At 48.9% G+C, this 18,921-nt stretch overlaps 1 protein-coding gene across 1 annotated transcript; it reads right to left on the reverse strand.

Moving 5' to 3' along the window:
* Positions 1-14,141: 14,141 nt before the first annotated feature.
* LOC105039345 (uncharacterized) lies at positions 14,142-15,785 on the reverse strand. Its single transcript, XM_010915480.2, has 2 exons — positions 15,576-15,785; positions 14,142-15,151 (listed from the first exon to the last, which is right to left on the reverse strand). The coding sequence occupies exons 1-2, from the start codon at positions 15,741-15,743 to the stop codon at positions 14,618-14,620; spliced, it is 702 nt and encodes a 233-aa protein (XP_010913782.1). The 5' UTR covers positions 15,744-15,785; the 3' UTR covers positions 14,142-14,617.
* Between the last annotated feature and the right edge of the window lie 3,136 nt (positions 15,786-18,921).

The raw sequence follows: 18,921 nt of genomic DNA on the forward strand, positions 1-18,921 counted from the left end.
TACAAATTATCTCATTTTCTCTCGAGATTTAGAGTAATTATATGATCCCATCCAACGTTCCAGGAATATACATATAACCTCCATTGTCAAATATAAAAATTTAAATTTGAAAAATAAAAAAAATTATCAAACTAAATATATATATATATATATATATATATATATATATATATAATATTTTAAGATTCAAATTGGATCGATAGTGATGACGTCAGTAAGACTATTAATTTATTTAATCAAAAAATATTAATAAAAAATTATGTATCTATATATAGTAAAAACTAAGGGGTAGAATGTATATTTTCAAAACGTTACGTGAAAATCTGTAATTACCTTAAACTTTGAGGAGGCCATTGTAATTTATTTGTATTATTATTATCCGCTATACATAGTTATATCAAATTACAATTACTGTTTTCTACCAAAAAATTATAATTACTGTTGTATTATAAGCAAACAATAACATCAAGCTCCATAACTATGTACTGCTTTCACTTTGCCGGAGTAGGCAAAGGGAAGGTACAGCGCTTGGCAATGCCTTCAAAAGCATCGGACTATCGGAGCCAGGGGCTAACATCAAGGCTATGATCGGGAGGCTGTGGTGCATGGCAGTAGCTGTAGTCCGATTCAGCACATATGAATCGTTTCATGGATGCATAACGCCCCACAGGACAGCGGTGCATGGAGTGTGGGCATGGAACGATTGAATCAAGGGTGCAAAGGCATGGGACGCTGGACATTGTTGTGGAGGCAAGGGACACAAGATATCCAGCCATGGCCACTGAGATGCAGGATGTTGGTGATCAAGTCTTCGCTGCAGAGCGGGCACAGGTGCAGGTGATTGAGATGGAGGGGGTGCGCAGCCACCGTGGTGACCAAACATGAAGGTGGAAGGGGCACTCATTATTTATAATTTTTGTGGGGCTCATGCGCGCAAGTCACAGATGATGGACCGTGTTGGATGTCACATGGCAGATGCATCATTTAATGGTGTATTTGGTGTGCGATAGAATCGGATTCGGAATAGATTGGAATAGAAATTAGAATAGTAATTTTTTCATATTTGACTCATGATCGAAATCGAAATCCAAATTAAAGTTATAGTTGGAATGATCAAAATTAGAAGTATGATTAGAATTGAACCTTCGAAGATTAGATATTATCTTTCTCTCTTAAAATTGAAATGAAAATGCACTTCTTTCAAAATAGAAATGGGAGTCATCATCCATTTTTATTTTTATTTGGGAGCCCAATTTTTTCTCTAACCAAATAAGATAAAGATTTTGTTTGGCTGGATTTAAGGTTGAAGTTCTAGTTGAGTTATGTTGCTGTATGGTTTTGGGTTTTTTGAGAACTTCGGTCCCATTATTTGTTGAGAAATTTTTTGCGCACCGCACACACAAAGCGTGGGGTGATTAACTCATGCATGGGATCAGATAAAAAAAAAATTCTCTCACCGCTGTCCGACTTCGTGCGTGCGTGAGTCTACCACCGCGTGGTGCACAAAGAATTTCTCCTTTCCCCCACCCCGGGGGGCTTCCGTGGGCTCTGCCGACAATTTGCTCGAGGACGCAGCAATCAATGGCATTGCCATTACGGTACCATACAAAGTACTGGATGTCATCGTCGATCCTCTTGCTCACAAAGTTATAGACTTGATAGGAGCTTCTTAGTGGAGACCCTTTTTGTTTTTTTTTTATTTTTTGTTTTTTTTTTTCCGGGTGAAGGCTTGGGAGGATGTGGAGAGACGAGAGGGTGCGGGGGGAAGAGAGAAGAGGGCTCTTCCTTGATCAAGTTAGACACAAAGCATTCTTCATTAGTGGGGCTAAAATTATGATTTGGTGGGGACAACGATTGGTCGCCTATGGGTATTTTTATTTTATCCTAGTAAGTGCGGCTGCCGGCCGCAATAATGAAGAACCACAAAATTCAGTCACTTATAAAAAGACGCAAAGTGAGGCCCAACTAATGATATTATGGGTCATATGTGGAACAAGCCATTTAATAATTTAAGTAATGCTATGGGGTTGGTTTCGTGCCCCCAACTCACACGTGCGGGATTGCTGTTACTCCAATATTTTGGATGATGTATGAGGAGTGATATTGATATGGCCTACTAAGTTACCTAGTCTGTCCAATGAATTTTTAATTTGTCTTTAATGGACACTGTAAGACATTGTCCTATCACTAGATTCTAGTCCTAATTCTTGGAAGAAATCTCATGTGTCAGATTCTGATGGGGTTCGGAGGATGGCGTCATGGATTGTGGAGAAATTATTATCTAGACCAAGCCTAGATAGACCAGTGCAAATCTTGAAGCACGCATATGGTGGATAATGCACAATCAGGAATTCATGAAATACAAGGATTAATGTGGTATGTTATCCACCATGGAATTTGGATGATCTACCTAGATGTGGTCCATACAATAATTTTTTTAGATTATGAAGATACACTACTATCATAAGTAGCAGTTAGTCTGGCAATGAGTTTTGGAAAATTTTTCTATGCATATGCCTGCATAAGATGCACAATATTATGCAGACAAGAGACATGGCAGTGACATATTGGTACATAATTAGATATTATTGTAAAATAGAAAAGAAATGTTAGTTGCTTGTTTTGTCTATCCGTCTTGATGGAATTTTCGCAATCACTAATAAGGGTTGTTTCTTATTAAAATAATTTAAAACGCAGTTTCTCAATACTTTCCCATCACTATGTTGTTCGATAGAATTTTCTTCTCAGAAATGTGGCTAGCTGAGCCCTATCACAGAATTCTCTGTTTTTGTTCTCTCTTGATAAGATATCTTATGTCCCATTTTCTTCTACACTCCTACCAGCACTATGCCATATATTGGGACCTACCGACCTACCGACTGACCGACGGACCGGCCGAGAGTACGTCGATCGGGCAGACCCTTTCCGCCCTCCCTACCGACTACACCGGGAGATCCGGTGTCCGACCCCCGCGACGTGCCCGACTGTCCGTCGGGGGGGTCCGAATCTCCACCTGACGCCTCTCAGATGGCCACCGATCTAAAGTCGGTCGATTTCTCCAATCGCCGTACTACTGCCAGAGACTGTCAGCCCTGACAATGGCGTGCGGCGCTACCGCCTAGCGGCATTATCCCGCTTGTGGCTTTGTCAACCCTAGTGATTTGACGGCCCCATGGCGATTTGACACCTTTACGGCGATTCTGACATTCTACAGTGAATTGACAATTCTCCAATTGTCCGCGCCATTAATGACGGCGCCATACCGTGCTCCACTATATATATCGGGGAAGGCAACAGTGCTAGGCTGGGCCAAAAAACTCCCAGGCTTGCTCCCTTTCTTTCTTTCTCTCTATTGAGCTCTCTGTCTCCATTTCACTGTTGCCCAGTCTCCTCCCTGACTTGACCGTCGGAGGGTCTCCGCCGGAGCTGCCTCCGGTCAGTGTGGACTTTCTTTTTGCAGGCGTTCGTTCCCGGCGACCAGGCGATGAGGGGATTGGCCGCAACAGATTGGCGCGCCAGGAAGGGGTACGCACAGGTGAAAATGCGCACAGGACGTTACGGTATGCTTTCCCCACGAAATTTGAGATGACCAAGACGAGAGCTCAGCGATCGAGGGTCACCGGGTCGGCGAGGCGCTCTTTCCGTCGGGAAGAAGCCTCCCCTCCACCCTCCGCGGCGGAGTCCAGCTCACCGCACCCTGCGGTGACCACGGAGGCGCAGATCGCGGCGATCGTGCGGCAGATAACCGTGTTGACGGACGCGGTCAAGAGCCTTCAGCAACAGCCGGCCCAGCTGCCGCCATCACCGGCTGGGCAACCGGCGGCACGTCCAATGCCCTCCAGGAGCAGCCGCCGATGCCCGCATCGATCCCCGTCGCCTCCGCAGGAGCACCTGCCGCAGCGCTCCCACGAAAAGGAGGAGGGGCAGCCGTGGCGCAACGCCCATCAGCCTCGACGGCTTTCTCCCTCCCAGCTGGAATGTGCGAGGAAGGAGAAGCGGCCGCGAACGCCGTCCGCCTCTCTCTCGGACTCTTCTGGAGACTCTACTCCTGGGGTCTCCCAGCACCGACAGATTGACGACTACGAACGCAGGTTCGACGAGATCGACCGTCGGCTTGCCCAATTGCAGATGGATGGGCAGAAATCCTCGAACGACGTTGGCTTCCAGACCGCCCAACCCCTCTCCCGACTTGTCCTTGATGAACCGATCTCCGGTCGGTTCAAGATGCCGCACATGGAGCCCTACGATGGCTCCACCAACCCTATCGACCACCTGGAGAGCTATAAAGCTCTCATGACGATCCAAGGGGCAACCGACGCTCTTCTTTGCATCGGCTTCCCCGTCACGCTATGCAAAGCTGCCAGGGCCTGGTACTCCGATCTTCGATCGAAAAGTATCCACTCCTTCGGGCAGCTCGAGCACTCCTTCGCGGCCCACTTCAGCACCAGCTGAAGGCCGCCCCGAACATCGGACAGCCTTTTCTCCCTTAAATAAGGGGAAAATGAGACGCTCCGACACTTCGTGGCGCGGTTCAACGCGGCCACGCTCGAGGTTCGGGACCTCAATGAGGACATGGCCATCTCGACCGTGAAACGGGGGCTGAGGGCGTCCCAATTTATCTACTCCCTTGACAAAACCCTCCCCCGGACGTATGCTGAGTTGCTGGAGCGCGCTTACAAGTATATGCGCGCGGACGAGGGAGCTTCCGACCGACGCCTGGCCGAGCCTAAAGGCCCGAAGGAGAAACGGAGAAAGGGTCGAGACCCGGCTGTGCCTGGCGGGCCCCCGACAGGCGGTCGGGTGTCGCCCCCGACCGACGGTCGGGTGTCGCCGCCACGATGGGACAAAAGGTCGCCCCAATGCCAGAGCCCGAGGCCGACTGCCCCAGGTACGATTCCTACACTTCCCTTTCTGCTCCTCGTGCGTAGATTTTGATGGAGATCGAAGGGGAAGAGTACCTGCGACGGCCTCTGCCTTTGAAGGCAAAGGACCTCGACCGACGGAAATACTATCGATTCCACCGGGGCCACGGCCACAACACCGAGCAATGTATCCAGCTTAAGGACGAGATCGAAGCTCTCATCCATCGAGGGTATCTCGGTAAATTTCGGAGGAACCCGCCGACTCGACCAGTCGCCGACCGACGACCTCAGCCGACTGAGGAAGCGACGACTAATCAACCGACGGCCGGGGTCATCAATATGATTTCCAAACGATTTGGCCCAGGGACGTCTGCTGAGGGGGAGCCAATAAAGAGGCCACGCCCGGACGATGTAATTATCTTTACGGAGGAAGATGTTCGGGGCATCCAAACCCCCCACGATGACGCTGTAGTTGTCTCAGCAACAATAGCAAACTATGATGTAAAAAGAATTTTTGTAGATAATGGAAGTTCGACAAACGTTTTGTTTTACTCGACCTTCTCCCGAATGTGACTATCGGCTGACCGACTCAAAAGAGTCCCTACGCCCCTAATAGGTTTCGCTGGAGATGCTGTCGTAGTGGAGGGAGAGGTCACCCTGCCAGTGACAGCCAGAGCCGAACTGCGACAAAGCACAGTCCTCCTGACTTTCACGGTCGTCCGGGTGCCCTCCGCCTACAACGCCATACTTCGAAGATCCGGACTAAACGCCCTTAAGGCGATAGTTTCGACGTATCATCTCCTGGTTCGGTTTCCGACCAAAAACGACGTCGGGGAGATGTGCGAAGATCAACACCTCACCCGTCGATGCTTTCAGATCTCCGCTCAAAGCGATGGGTCGAATGGCCCCCTGACAGCCGATAAGCTGGACCAACGGGAGGAAGAAGAGCGGGGCGAGCCGGTCGAACAGCTCGTTCCCATCACGATAGCGGGGAACCCTGACCAAAAGGTATGGGTCGGATCTCAATTACCCGACCCCGAGCGGCAACATTTGGCAGAGCTGCTAAAGGCAAATACCAACGTATTCGCTTGGTCGGCGGCGGATATGCCGGGAATTCTCCCAGAGACAATGACCCACCGACTCAATATTGACCTATCAGCAAGGTCGATAAGGCAGAAGAAAAGATCTTTCGCTTCGGAAAGACAGAAGGCCATCGACGAGGAGGTGGATAAGCTACTCGAGGCAGGTTTCATCAGGGAGACCACTTATCCCGATTGGCTCGCCAACGTGGTGATGGTGAGAAAAGCCAACGGAAAATGGAGAATCTGCATCGACTACACCGACTTGAATCGAGCCTGTCCAAAGGACAGCTTTCCGCTTTCGAAGATCGATCAGCTGGTGGATGCGACGTCCGGCTACCGACTGCTCAGCTTCATGGATGCCTTCGCAGGATACAACCAGATCTGGATGGCGCCCGAGGATGAGGAGCACACCGCCTTCGTGACCGCCAAGGGCCTCTCTGCTACAGAGTAATGCCGTTCAGACTGAAAAATACTGGCGCCACCTACCAACGACTGGTCAACAAGATCTTTAAAGATCAGATCGGGCGCAACATGGAAGTGTACGTCGACGACATGCTGGTAAAGAGTGCGCAAATTTTGGATCATGTCCGGAATCTTGAAGAAACCTTCCGCACTCTACGACGACACTGGATGAAGCTGAACCCGACCAAGTGCGCCTTCGGGATGACCTCGGGGAAGTTCCTAGGATTCCTCGTCTCACAACGGAGAATCGAGGCTAACCCAGAGAAGATCAAGGCCATCATCGACATGCGGCACCCGGACACCAAGAGGGAGGTGCAGCAACTCAACGGAAGGATCATCGCGCTCAGCCGATTCATTTTTCGATCGGCTGAGAGATGCCTCCCGTTCTTCAAAATCTTGCGACAAGCCAAGCAGTTCTCCTGGCCGGACGAGTGCCGGCAAGCCTTCGAGGAACTGAAGAGGTACCTGGCCTCTCCGTCGCTCCTCGTGAGACCGGAGGTCGGGGAGGTCCTGTACCTTTACCTGGCTACATCCCCGAAGGCAGTTAGTTCGGTGCTCGTCCGAGAGAACGAGAACCGGATCCACCAACCGATATATTATGTCAGCAAGGTACTCCACGAAGTCGAGACTCGATACTCGAAAGCAGAAAAAATGATTTTCACCCTAGTCATTTCGGCACAGCGACTCCGTCCGTACTTCCAGGCACACGCCATCGTGATCCTCACCGACCAACCCCTGAGAGCCATTTTACACCGCCCCGACACATCAGGGAGGCTGGCGAGATGGGCCGTGACACTGAGCGAATTCGACATCCAATACCAGCCACGACCTGCCCTCAAACCTCAGATTCTAGCCGACTTCATCGCCGAATGCCCGACGACCGACCTACCGTCAGGGGAGGGGAGCCCGGCGGAGGTCGGGACCCGCGGCTGTGACCCTGACTCGACCTGGGTGTTGCACATCAACGGAGCTTCCAATGCTCAGGGGAGCGGGGCCGGTTTCCTACTCGCCAACTCGGAGGGGGTGGTTACTAAGCACGCCCTCCGATTCGACTTCAAGGTCTCCAACAATCAGGCCGAGTATGAGGCGCTCGTCGCGGGTTTGAAATTAGCATTGGAGCTCGGGGTTGACCGACTCAAAGTCTTCTCCGACTCCCAACTGGTCGTTGGGCAGATCAAAGGCGAGTTCGAAGCACGAGATCCGACCCTGATCAAATACCGCCAAAAAGTAAAGGATCTCGTGGCACCCTTCGAATATTTTGAAATCTCCCACATCTCCAAAACAAAAAATGCTCGGGCCGACGCACTCTCCAGGCTCGCGACGTCCGACTACTGCACCTTGGGCCGGACGTTCGTGCAAAGTCTTGAACGACCGAGCGTCGAAGAGGTCGGAGAAGTACTGCAATTAGTGGCGGAGCCGAGCTGGATGGACCCGATCGCTCAGTACCTGACCGACGGATCTACCCCCAAAGACCCTGTGGAGGCCAAATGACTCCGGTGGGCAGCTTCTCAGTACGTAATGATCGACGATCGACTGTATAAAAGGTCGTTCTCTCTTCCCTTGCTGAAGTGCCTGGGGCTGACCGACGCAGACTATGCCCTCAGAGAAGTGCATGAAGGAATCTGTGGCGATCACTTGGGGGGCAAGTCCCTGGCTTACAAAGTCCTGCGACAGGGCTACTACTGGCCCACCATGAAGAAGGACGCTGCTGAGTTGGTTCGGAGGTGCGAACCATGCCAGAAGTATGCCAACATACAGCACCGACCCGCCAGCCAGCTTGCTCCGGTCATCGCCCCGTGGCCCTTCGCCCAGTGGGGAATCGACATACTCGGACCTTTTCCCCCAGCATCCGGACAACGAAAATTCATCGTCGTCGCGATCGACTACTTCACGAAATGGGTGGAAGCCGAACCCTTGGCACAAATCACTGAGCGAAAGATGGAAGACTTCGTACAGAAGTCCATCATCTTTCAGTTCGGACTGCCAAACACCATCATTACCGACAATGGGCGGCAGTTCGATAATCAGGACTTCAGAGACTTCTGCGCAAGATTTTGCATCACACACCGACTAACCTCGGTCGAGCATCCACAGTCCAACGGTGAGGTCGAGGTGACCAATCGAACCATATTGCATGAGCTCAAAACCCGACTGCATGAAGCCAAGGGCCTCTGGGTCGAAGAGCAGAACTCCGTCCTATGGGCGTACCGGACGACACCCCGTATCCCGACCGGAGAATCACCTTTCAGCCTGGCCTATGGAACGAAAGCCATGATCCCGCTGGAGATCGGGTTGCCATCAGCTAGGGTCGAGCAATACCGTGAGCCGGAGAACTCCGAGTGTCGGAGGGCCGACTTGGACCTCTTGCCCGAGCTCCACCGCGAGGCCCAACTTCGTATGGCTTCTTACCGACAAAAGGTGGCCCGATATTACAACGCCAGGGTAAAGCCAAAGCTCTTTCGACCTGGAGACCTGGTCTTGAGAAGGGCGGAGTTCTCGAAACCCTCGGATCAGGGAAAGTTGTCCCCAAACTGGGAGGGACCCTACAAAGTGGCCGACGCCTACGGACCGAGAGCTTACCAACTGAAAACCCTGGAAGGGAAAATCATCCCCCGAACTTGGAACGCCGACAATCTGAGGTTGTACCATCAGTGAAATCTGTACCTCCCCCCATTCGGAATACGAACTCAGTTTAAACTTCGGAGTCTGGAATTTCGATCCTTCGACTGGGGTTCGGCGCTCGACGTCCCAACACGGACTTTACGTTCTACGTCGGACTGACTGCCGGCGTTTCGTCGAACATTTAAAGAACTGACGCACTTGCGAGAACGGGAGTTACACTCCTTCTACAGCTCTCGGCTAGAACGTTCGGGCAGAACGATCAGCCGAATTGCTGACCCTGCTCCGGTCGGGAAAGGTAGAAGCGCCAACGCAACCAACGCTGTGTTCAAAACTTACCGACCAGGTCGAAACTGGTCGAAGGGTATTCGGCTTACCACCGTTTATCACACGGTGCTACATAAGCGTCTGACCTAAGTCTGGGTGAGAGGAACTCGACTTACCATCGCCTTCCCGACCAGACGCGCCGACTGCGTGCGATAATGTAGCAGACGCAGTCTGATCGGTCACATCAGACGACATTCGATTCATCGGGATGCGCCCTAAAGTCGATCGACTTTCTTCCCCACGAACGACCTTCGGCTCCGCCAGTGCGGCCGACTCAGCACGCTCGTGCCTTAAAGTCAGTCGACCCCTGACTCACACCAGGACGACGTGCGTTCAACTCTGGCATTCGGTTTGCGGCCTAACGACGGATGTTCGGTCTAGGTCCTGAAACGGGCGATCGATGGTCGGGGTTCGTCTTGCTTAGCACACACTGAACCGCCGACTACCTCAACTAACGACTCGGGGTGACGATTGGGTGTCCTAGTGCGGCACGCCAAGGCTGCTCCCTCCGACCTTATGACCCCGCGATTACAAGCACATCCCAGTAGGCAGGAAAAGAAAGTCGAAAGAGAAACTAGGAAGTTTTTAAGTTCATTCGGTTACAAAATCAGGCCGAAGCCCGGTTACAAATGTGCTAAGAAAAATAAAACAATAAAAGAGGACGAGGCCACGATCATCCTTCTGAGTCAATCTCCTCGACTGACGGAAGCTCGGGGATGACCGGTGTATCCACCACAGTCGGCACTGGGTCGACTGCCGAAACAGGATCGTCGGTCGGTGCTGGACTGGCGGTCGGCACCGGATCACGGGTCGGAACCTGGCCAGAAGTCAGGGCCATCTCTCCCTCGGCAATCTGTTCCGGGACGGCCTCTCCCGCCACGGCGACGCCTCCCGACGACGGGTCGGCCATCTCTTCCGTGGCTTGGTCCTCGACCCCCGGTGGGATGATGCCGCTGAGGTCCAGCTCCGGGTATAGGGCTTGGACTGCATCCCGACCATCCTCGTACCCCACTTGGTACGACGTGAAGCCAGACTCCAGTAGCTCCTCTCGGTACCGGTCGGAGCCCCGAAAGTCGTCCACCGCCCGACTCGCCGACTCCTTCGCCGACCTCACCTCCGCCTCCGTCCGATTGAGAGAGTCCTTTGCCGACTCCGCCTCTGCCTTCGCTATATCGGCATCGGCCTGGGCAATCGACAAGTCCTCCTCAGCCTTGACGAGGTTCTCCAGGCTGACCCGGAGCTGCTCGCGTTCGGCCTCGAGCTCGGCGGCGATGCCGTCCCGCTCGCACCGCAGACGGCGCGCAGTCCGACCCTTGCGCTTTGCTTCTTTTCGGGCCGACTTGAGCTCGGACCCGAGACGAGAGACCTCGTCCACCAACTTCGCCTTCTGGTCGGTCAACTGCTTCAGGTGTTCGACCAGCATCGCCCGATCGGCTTCGGCGGCCGCCGCCCTGTCCTTCCATGCCGCCCGGACGTTTCCGAACCTTCGGTACCTGGCTTCAAGTTCGGACATGGTATAGATCAGCTGCGGACGCAGGCACTACGTCAGGAAGATGAAGTAATGAAAACACTAAAGAAAAAAGAAGGCGAAGTAGAATTTACCCCGACCATGGTCGGGTAGAACGAAGATAGCATCTCGGTTACTTGCCGAGACCTCAGCACCTCCACGTCGGCTGGGAGGAGGATCCCCTGGCACAGCCTCCTGGCTAGGTTGTGGTCGGCCAGTGCCAACGCTCCTTCGGAGAACTGAGCGCCAGGCGGCGCGGTGTGACTCCCCGACCTTGTGTCGTCAGCGGGGTCCATCGGGGCTTTCCCCCGATCGGCCACCCCAGCCAGCGGATCCGGTAAGGAGGGGACGCTCGAGTTTGACGCAGCACCCCCCATTGCAGCTGCAGACGCTGTCGGATAGCGTTCGGGTTTCCGAACGTCCTCCAGCGCCACTCCCGTCGGCGAAGCCGCTGACGTTCCTTCAGCCGCTGTCTCCACCGGCCGCTCCTCCGGCTGCACTGTCGGAGTCGAGAGTGCGATCACCGGCTCCGACTGATCGATCGCCGACGCCGCGACGGTCGACGCCGCTGTGGAGGATTTCTTCGGCGGTCGTGAAGGTCCGACCCCCGACGTCGGCCTCTTCCTCGCCGCATATTGTCGGATTTCAGCGTCGGTCGGCCTCATCCTCGGCGGTGTCCCTGTGATACCGATAGAAATATTAATATAGGCACGAGAACGAATGCCGAATAAAAAGACAACCGATGGATCGGGCGATACCTAGACGGGGGACCAAGCTCAGGCCAGCGTCATAGAGGGCTTGTTCGGTAACAAGCTCCCTCTGCTTCGGGACCGACATGTCTTTGAGTCGGTGGAAGTCCTCCCGGTCGTCCGCCTCCACCCGGCTGCTCTCGTTCGCCTCGGTTCGAGACACGCCCCAATGAGAAGGGAAGTCCCAGGGAGAAGAAGAAGAAACAAAGAAAAACTGGTTCTTCCACCCGTGGATGGACGATGGAAGGTCGGTGATGAAGGAAAGACCCTTCCGGGGGTTGAAAAGCCACCACCCTCGGGCCTTAGGGTGAGGTCGAAGGACAAAAAATACCTGGAAGAGAGAGATACGAGGGTTGGTCGGCAGAAGCTGACACAACAAGGCGAAGCTGATTATTAGCCGAACAGAGTTCGGCGCCAATTGCGCCGGACAAAGTCCGTAATAATCCAGCAGATTTCGGACGAACTCCGAAATCGAAAGCCGAAGACCAGCTCGAAGGTCCTCGACGTACAGCGCCACCTGGCCCGCCGGTGGGTTGTTAACCCAACCACCGACCCTTGGGGCGGAAAGTTGGAACTGCTCCGGGATACGATATTGATCCCGAAGTCGATCAACATTCGGCTCCGAAAGCGAAGAAACCTCAACTTTCGGAGTCGATCGAGGATCATCGGTCGGGTTTCCCGATCACGCCCCCTGAGATGAGGTTCCGACCATAACACCAGAACCAAGAGGAAGAAAGAAGGTTCAAAGAAAAGCTAGGGCAAAACAGGAAGAAGCACGAACCCCGGGTGGACCCTTGCGAGAGCGGGGGAGGAGGCGACTGCCGGCGACGACGGAAGGATCGCTTGGGCAGAGTCTTCGCAGCAAATCGTCAGAAATGAAGCTTTAAGCATGAGTGGCCCTATATATATAGGGCCGTTCACCGGCTGAGATGATGCCGCGCCGACCGAGATTTTTCGGATGGACGACACGTGGCGGCATCCGGGCCCCCTTTCGGCCCGACGGTTCGGTGCACCCATCCCGGGAAGGCCACGCCGCCTTCATTAAATGCGAGGGACGCCGGCCCGATAACCCCTGACACGTGGCGAAAGGGCCGCAATTCGAAATTAAATTGCCCGCGGCGATTCACGTTTCCGATGGGACGCCTGACAGCGCTCCGCGCCCCCAGAGCCGGCGCTGGGCGGCGGTTTGCGTTCCCCAAAAGGCACCGGACATCCGATCTCCTGACACCGAATCGTCCGACACTCGATCGCCTGACACCGAATCGTCCGGCACCCGATCGCCTGACACCGAATCGTCCGACACCCGATCGCCTGGCACCAGATTGTTTGACATCCCATCATCAAACAATGGGACGTCTGACGTCGACCTGCCCGAACCATCCGCCGGTGAAGTCGGCAAATCCGGCCTGGGACGCAGCGAGGAGTCCACTCCTTTCGCCCAACGTCCCGCCTGCGTGGAGACGCGGGCTAATGCGACATCAGGCTCAGGAGTGGGGGGGGCAACTGTTGGGACCTACCGACCGACCGACGGACCGGCCGAGAGTACGTCGGTCGGGCAGACCCTTTCCGCCCTCCCTACCGACTACACCGGGGGGTCCGGTGTCCGACCCCCGCGACGTGCCCGACTGTCCGTCGGGGAGGTCCGAATCTCCACCTGACGCCTCTCAGATGGCCACCGACCTAAGGTCGGTCGATTTCTCCAATCGTCGTACTACTGCCAGAGACTGTCAGCCCTGACAATGGCGTGCGGCGCTACCGCCTAGCGGCATTATCCCGCTTGTAGCTTTGTCAACCCTAGTGATTTGACGGCCCCATGGCGATTTGACACCTTTACGGCGACTCTGACATTCTACAGTGAATTGACAATTCTCCAATTGTCCGCGCCATTAATGACGGCGCCATACCGTGCTCCACTATATATATCGGGGAAGGCAACAGTGCTAGGCCGGGCCAAAAAACTCCCAGGCTTGCTCCCTTTCTTTCTTTCTCTCTATTGAGCTCTCTGTCTCCATTTCACTGTTGCCCAGTCTCCTCCCTGACTTGACCGTCGGAGGATCCCCGCCGGAGCTGCCTCCGATCAGTGTGGATTTTCTTTTTGTAGACGTTCGTTCCCGGCGACCAGACGATGAGAGGATTGGCCGCAACACCATTCATAATTCATATTGAATCATGATGATTATAATGTCAGGCAAAAAAAATGCCGTCAAGCTCCAAACTTCTAGTTATATTTCGCATTTCTACGTCTCTCCGTGCTTCCAAGTTGCAACAAGAAGGTTAACGGTATAATTCAGGTAGGGGTACAAAACGTTCATCACATGCATGATCTCATACGCATCTCCCTGATCAAAATTATCAACGAGATTGATCTAATTAACCATTATATGGATGGAAAAGGCATATATTCTCCTTCTATTGGCTCGATCTAAACTATATATTGTCATGCATATTTATACACTCATCAAGAACATAGTTGGGTGTGCGGCTGTATCATACTAAAATACAACGATAAATAAAGGCAATTGCAGATGATATGTATAACAATAACAATTCATATTGTAAAATGGATGTGGTGCTGATTTTACACCATTGCCAAGCATTGATACATGCATGCATGGCATATCAGAATCTTAATAGTTGGTAAGAGATGAAGACCCAAAGAAGGCACGCCCATTACCAGGGTAAAAGTTTGAACAAAGCCCTCGTTCCACCACTGACCAGGAAGCCCAGTTTACCCAGCCAAACTTGTTCCACTTGAAGTAGGCCTTTACACATCTAACCACGATGGATCCAAATCAAATCATCCCAACAAGCCAGTCCGTATCCAACCCCGGCAAAAGCAACAGGAGCCAAGGATAATTTAGAAAGGACATTAAAAACAAATTAATCTTACTTTACTACACCCACCGAGATGTATATTCTGGTCGCTGACTGGAACTCTACTGCGCCTAGAAGGTAATTAAAGACAATACACTGATAATCCTGTTCAATATAGCCACCTTTATTCGTCTCCTATGCTCCCATAGAAATTTTTCTGTCAACCTTTTCACCCTTTCCTTGCCCATAGGCGATGTCCATGTTGTATAGTATCGGGACTATGGAGACAGAGCATATGAGAACCAAAACTGGCCCAAATATCCACAGTATGATGGGGAGACCTGCATAAAAGAGTCTGTTGCCCGCTATGTTGAGGGCAAAACTCTTCTCCAAAAGATGAGAAACGTACTCCGGCGTCACCAGGGAGTTGTCATCCCCTTGGGGGACGTTGATGAGAAAGTTCACCTGGCTTATGAACCTGATGGAGAGGGAGTAGCAGAGGAAGGCAAAGAGAAAGATCAAGAGAAGCATGACATACTTCAAAGCCATGACGAACTCCCCATGAGCGCCGTAGACCGAATCGTTTAGGGGCTTCTTGATGCTGTATGTGCTGCTGATCATGGCTGCCAGGCCGGAGCAGAGGAGGATGGAGGTGGTGGCCATCAAGGTTGAACCCATTATTGCGTTACGGATTGTCTGCACTGCCAGGATATTTTTCTTATCGTTGTCCTGCAATAAAAACCAACGCAAGCATTCATATGATGAGCAACTATAAATCTTTCTCAACGTAATAAGAGCAACTTATTAATGCCAACTTATAGCTAGAAAGATCCATGACACAGAACCAAGTGCCTCTGAAGACCAGCTTCTCGATCTCAGATTAGGTTCATGTGAAGATAGACAACCCTATATTTTTAATAAAAGGCAATTTATAGGTGCATCTAAATCACGATCAAGGAATGGAGATATCTCAAGCCAAATGATGCAATGTTTTCATAACCTAACGATATTATTACGATACACATAACACAGATTGAATTGCACTTTTGATCTCTGGGGAATTTCTTATAGGTTTTGGGCCATCTCCATAGCCATACATGGAGCAAGACCACCAAATAACTTAATTTGGTATTCCACGGATCATAGACGATACCTTCATCATGGCAAAGACCCAGAGTCGTCTGCTGGCCGAATTGATTCCAATGATGGTCCGTTCTGGCTGCGACCTGATTCTTTGCCATAACCAGATATGGTATAAGATGGGTGAGAGGACGCTCAAGGGCACCAATATGAGATCAAGATAACTCTTCCTCCACTCCATCTTCTCTCTCTCTCTCTCTCTCTCTCTCTCTCAACTTTTCTTCTTCTGTGTTCTTTAGTTTGAAGGAAAAGCAGCAGCCCTATTTAATGGGCACCAATTCAGTGAGTGAAACGTGTTTCAAAGCAACAAGCAATGGTGCGATGACCGAACTTTCGCTTGGAAGCCATGCAACATACTGGTTCCTAGCTGTATTATTGCCCTCGTTATTCACTTATTTGCGAAATTATCCGCTTCACACTAGCTTTCTAGTTTGTACTTTGTACCAAACAAAAGGGTAAAAGCGGGGATAAAATTGTGGCCATAAATTCTCGCTTGGGAAAGGAATGGTGGGTTGGGGTCTCCACTACCATATCCATGCATGCTAGTGTGGTTCCAACGACAACACGGGAAGTGACAGGCAATAAAAGCGTAGTGACACCCACGACGACGGACCCAGCCGATGAAATCGTGGGCCCCAGATGTGGAAGAATCCATGCCGTTGTATACTTCGAGTTGGACACGTGTCCCAATTCCTGGGCGACAGCTCCGGTGTCGGTGACCAATGGGATCCAGGCAGGGGGATGGAGTTTGGGACACGCTTCCTTCAAGAGTTAAAATATAGAAATATTTTGAGAAAACACTTTTGTCCTGCACGCATGTACTTTGATTTATTTCTCTAGTATTTTCTAAAGAAGAAGGAAAAAAAAAAAAAAGAAGAAGGTGGAGAATTAGGTCATCCAATTGGACTGCGCTGAATTGGAAGGTGCATGGATTCTAAGACCGTGCGGTGGGATCTGACGAGGAGGGCACCAGTAGCTAGGCGTTTAGCTCGTTTCGATAATGGATTATTGGACGCTAAAAGTCACGTACTTCATGCGTCATGTGAATAGTTTACTCAAATAATAATAATAATAAGAAAAAGTGTGTTTGGATTGCTTTAGGTTTGATTTTGAATGAAGATGTCCGATTCGACCATTCATCTATTTCCCGACGGCTTGTGATTTTATGAGTCCCAAGTTATGCATGAATAAAACATTACATGATGCTATGAGACCGTGAAATCATGAACTATAATACGATATAAAATAGTCATGTTTGCGTGATTGGACCTTTCGCATGGAATGGGGAGGTACTTGACTCAAAGAATGCTTCATATGCTAACAATTCGGTCCTAATTTCACAAGTAGGGTGGAGAGGTCCTCCAATCATGACTAATCAATGTATAACATGATTATGATTGAGTGAGGTCGATATATTATAATTTTTTATGTGCTTCATAAAATCTATTTTATTATAAGTTTATAACTAGCATTGTATCTATTGACGCTCGTGATTAATAGGTCCTGAAACTTTATGGATTTCTTTTGTTTTTTGATGGAAGAAATTAGAACATATTTGGTTAAAAGTTAAACTCTAAAATGAGAATAAGAATAAATAACTTCTGTCCCATTTATTTGATTAAGGAGGTTCCATTCTCATTTTAATTATTCGAAAAATAAAAATGTCCTAATCCTTCAAAATCCAATCCTTGATCTATTTAGTATGTTGGAACAATACTTAAGATTCTAGACATGATTTAAGAAAGCTAATAAAAATTTTGATCATAAGAGAATATTTTAAATAACTTACAAAACATCAAGAATAAAAAATAATTAAATCTAGAAGCATGTTGGATACTGTCCTAAGGTATATTTCTATTTCTCATGCAAAAAAATGTGATAAAACTATCCCAAGATACGACAGACATCCTCCACCTGCAAGTATGATTATGGAAGAAGTTGATGGAGATTTTTTTAGCATCTAGAAAAATAATTACAAAAATAAAAGATCTAAAAGAAAAAGGCAGAAGGAAGAAAAGAAGAGGATTAGATATGATGTCTAAAATTAGATCTTAAGATCTTTTTATGTCCGTCCAATATAATCATTTATGACCATTTATGCTTTTATTGACCCATTAAGCTTTTTAATAAAGAGCCTAATGGTCAAAATCTTTAATATGGAGTCCAATAGACATAAAATAAAAATAAGATGAAATATACATGGCAATTGATAATTAGGAGCCCAATAATCAAAATCTTTAATATGAAGTCTGATAGTCATAAAATAAAAATAAAATTAAATACACATGACTATTAATAATTCGGAGCTCAACGGTCAGAAATTAAAATCATTATAAAAAAAATTAAAATATTTAAATAATAAAATTAAAAAATAAAATTAAAATGTTTAGAGAAGAAATTTAAAAAAATTTTGAGTTTTTTTTGGACCCTCTCCAACATAGTATTTAAATCTCATTCTAATTCCAATGTCGATTGCGATTTCGATTCTGGTTACAAGCCAAATGTATTAGAGGATATGATTGTTCCGATTATGCTTCCTATTCTGGTTTTGATTTCGCTTGTAAATCAAACACGTTCTTAATGAAATATTTGACCGGTGACTGAAATTGAAATACACTGAAATGAAAATTGGAATGGCCATATATCCGGACATATTTGGTTCATGATCAAAATAAAAATTGAAATAAAATTTAAATTATAAAAAAATAATAATTAAATTTTAAGAGATCGGAGCATTCTTAGTTTTCTTAAGAATTAAAATTGGAATGGAATCACTCGTTTCGATCTAATTAATATATGGCCAGACTTATTCTAATAAAAAGACTGGATTAGACAGCCTAAACTGGGCACAATTACTCTCACATGCGTCAGATGTACAATAGAAAGTCTAGCATACACATCCTTGCCAAGGGATGTACGTGATATAAAATAATATGTCGACATTAAAAATGTGTCATATGCACTGAAAAAAAGAAAATATCAAAAGGTTATAGTTATGATAATGACATGAATGGTGCAATCTTTCAACATCGAACATATAATCTTTACTTCGTTCGAAGAGAGATTTTGGTATACACCCTTAATTAATTCTTTGATGGTAATTTTAAATGAAGCAAATTATATGATAAATAGAATTTGATTGGAGAGAAGGAAGGGAATTTTTCAATCTACTTAGTTTGAATTTCTTATAAAAATATTAAAAAATATTGAAAGTAAGATTTTATATTTTTTTTATTAAAAATTATGTAAGTTAGGTTATAAAATTTATTGAAATGACAGTCCTGTTAACATGTCCTTATATAATGATGTAAGATTTCTCATTCAGTTGGGGTTACAATTTTTTCAAAATAGCTATGGCT

Source organism: Elaeis guineensis, chromosome 1 (assembly GCF_000442705.2).
Source record: "Elaeis guineensis isolate ETL-2024a chromosome 1, EG11, whole genome shotgun sequence".
Classification (NCBI taxonomy): domain Eukaryota; kingdom Viridiplantae; phylum Streptophyta; class Magnoliopsida; order Arecales; family Arecaceae; genus Elaeis; species Elaeis guineensis.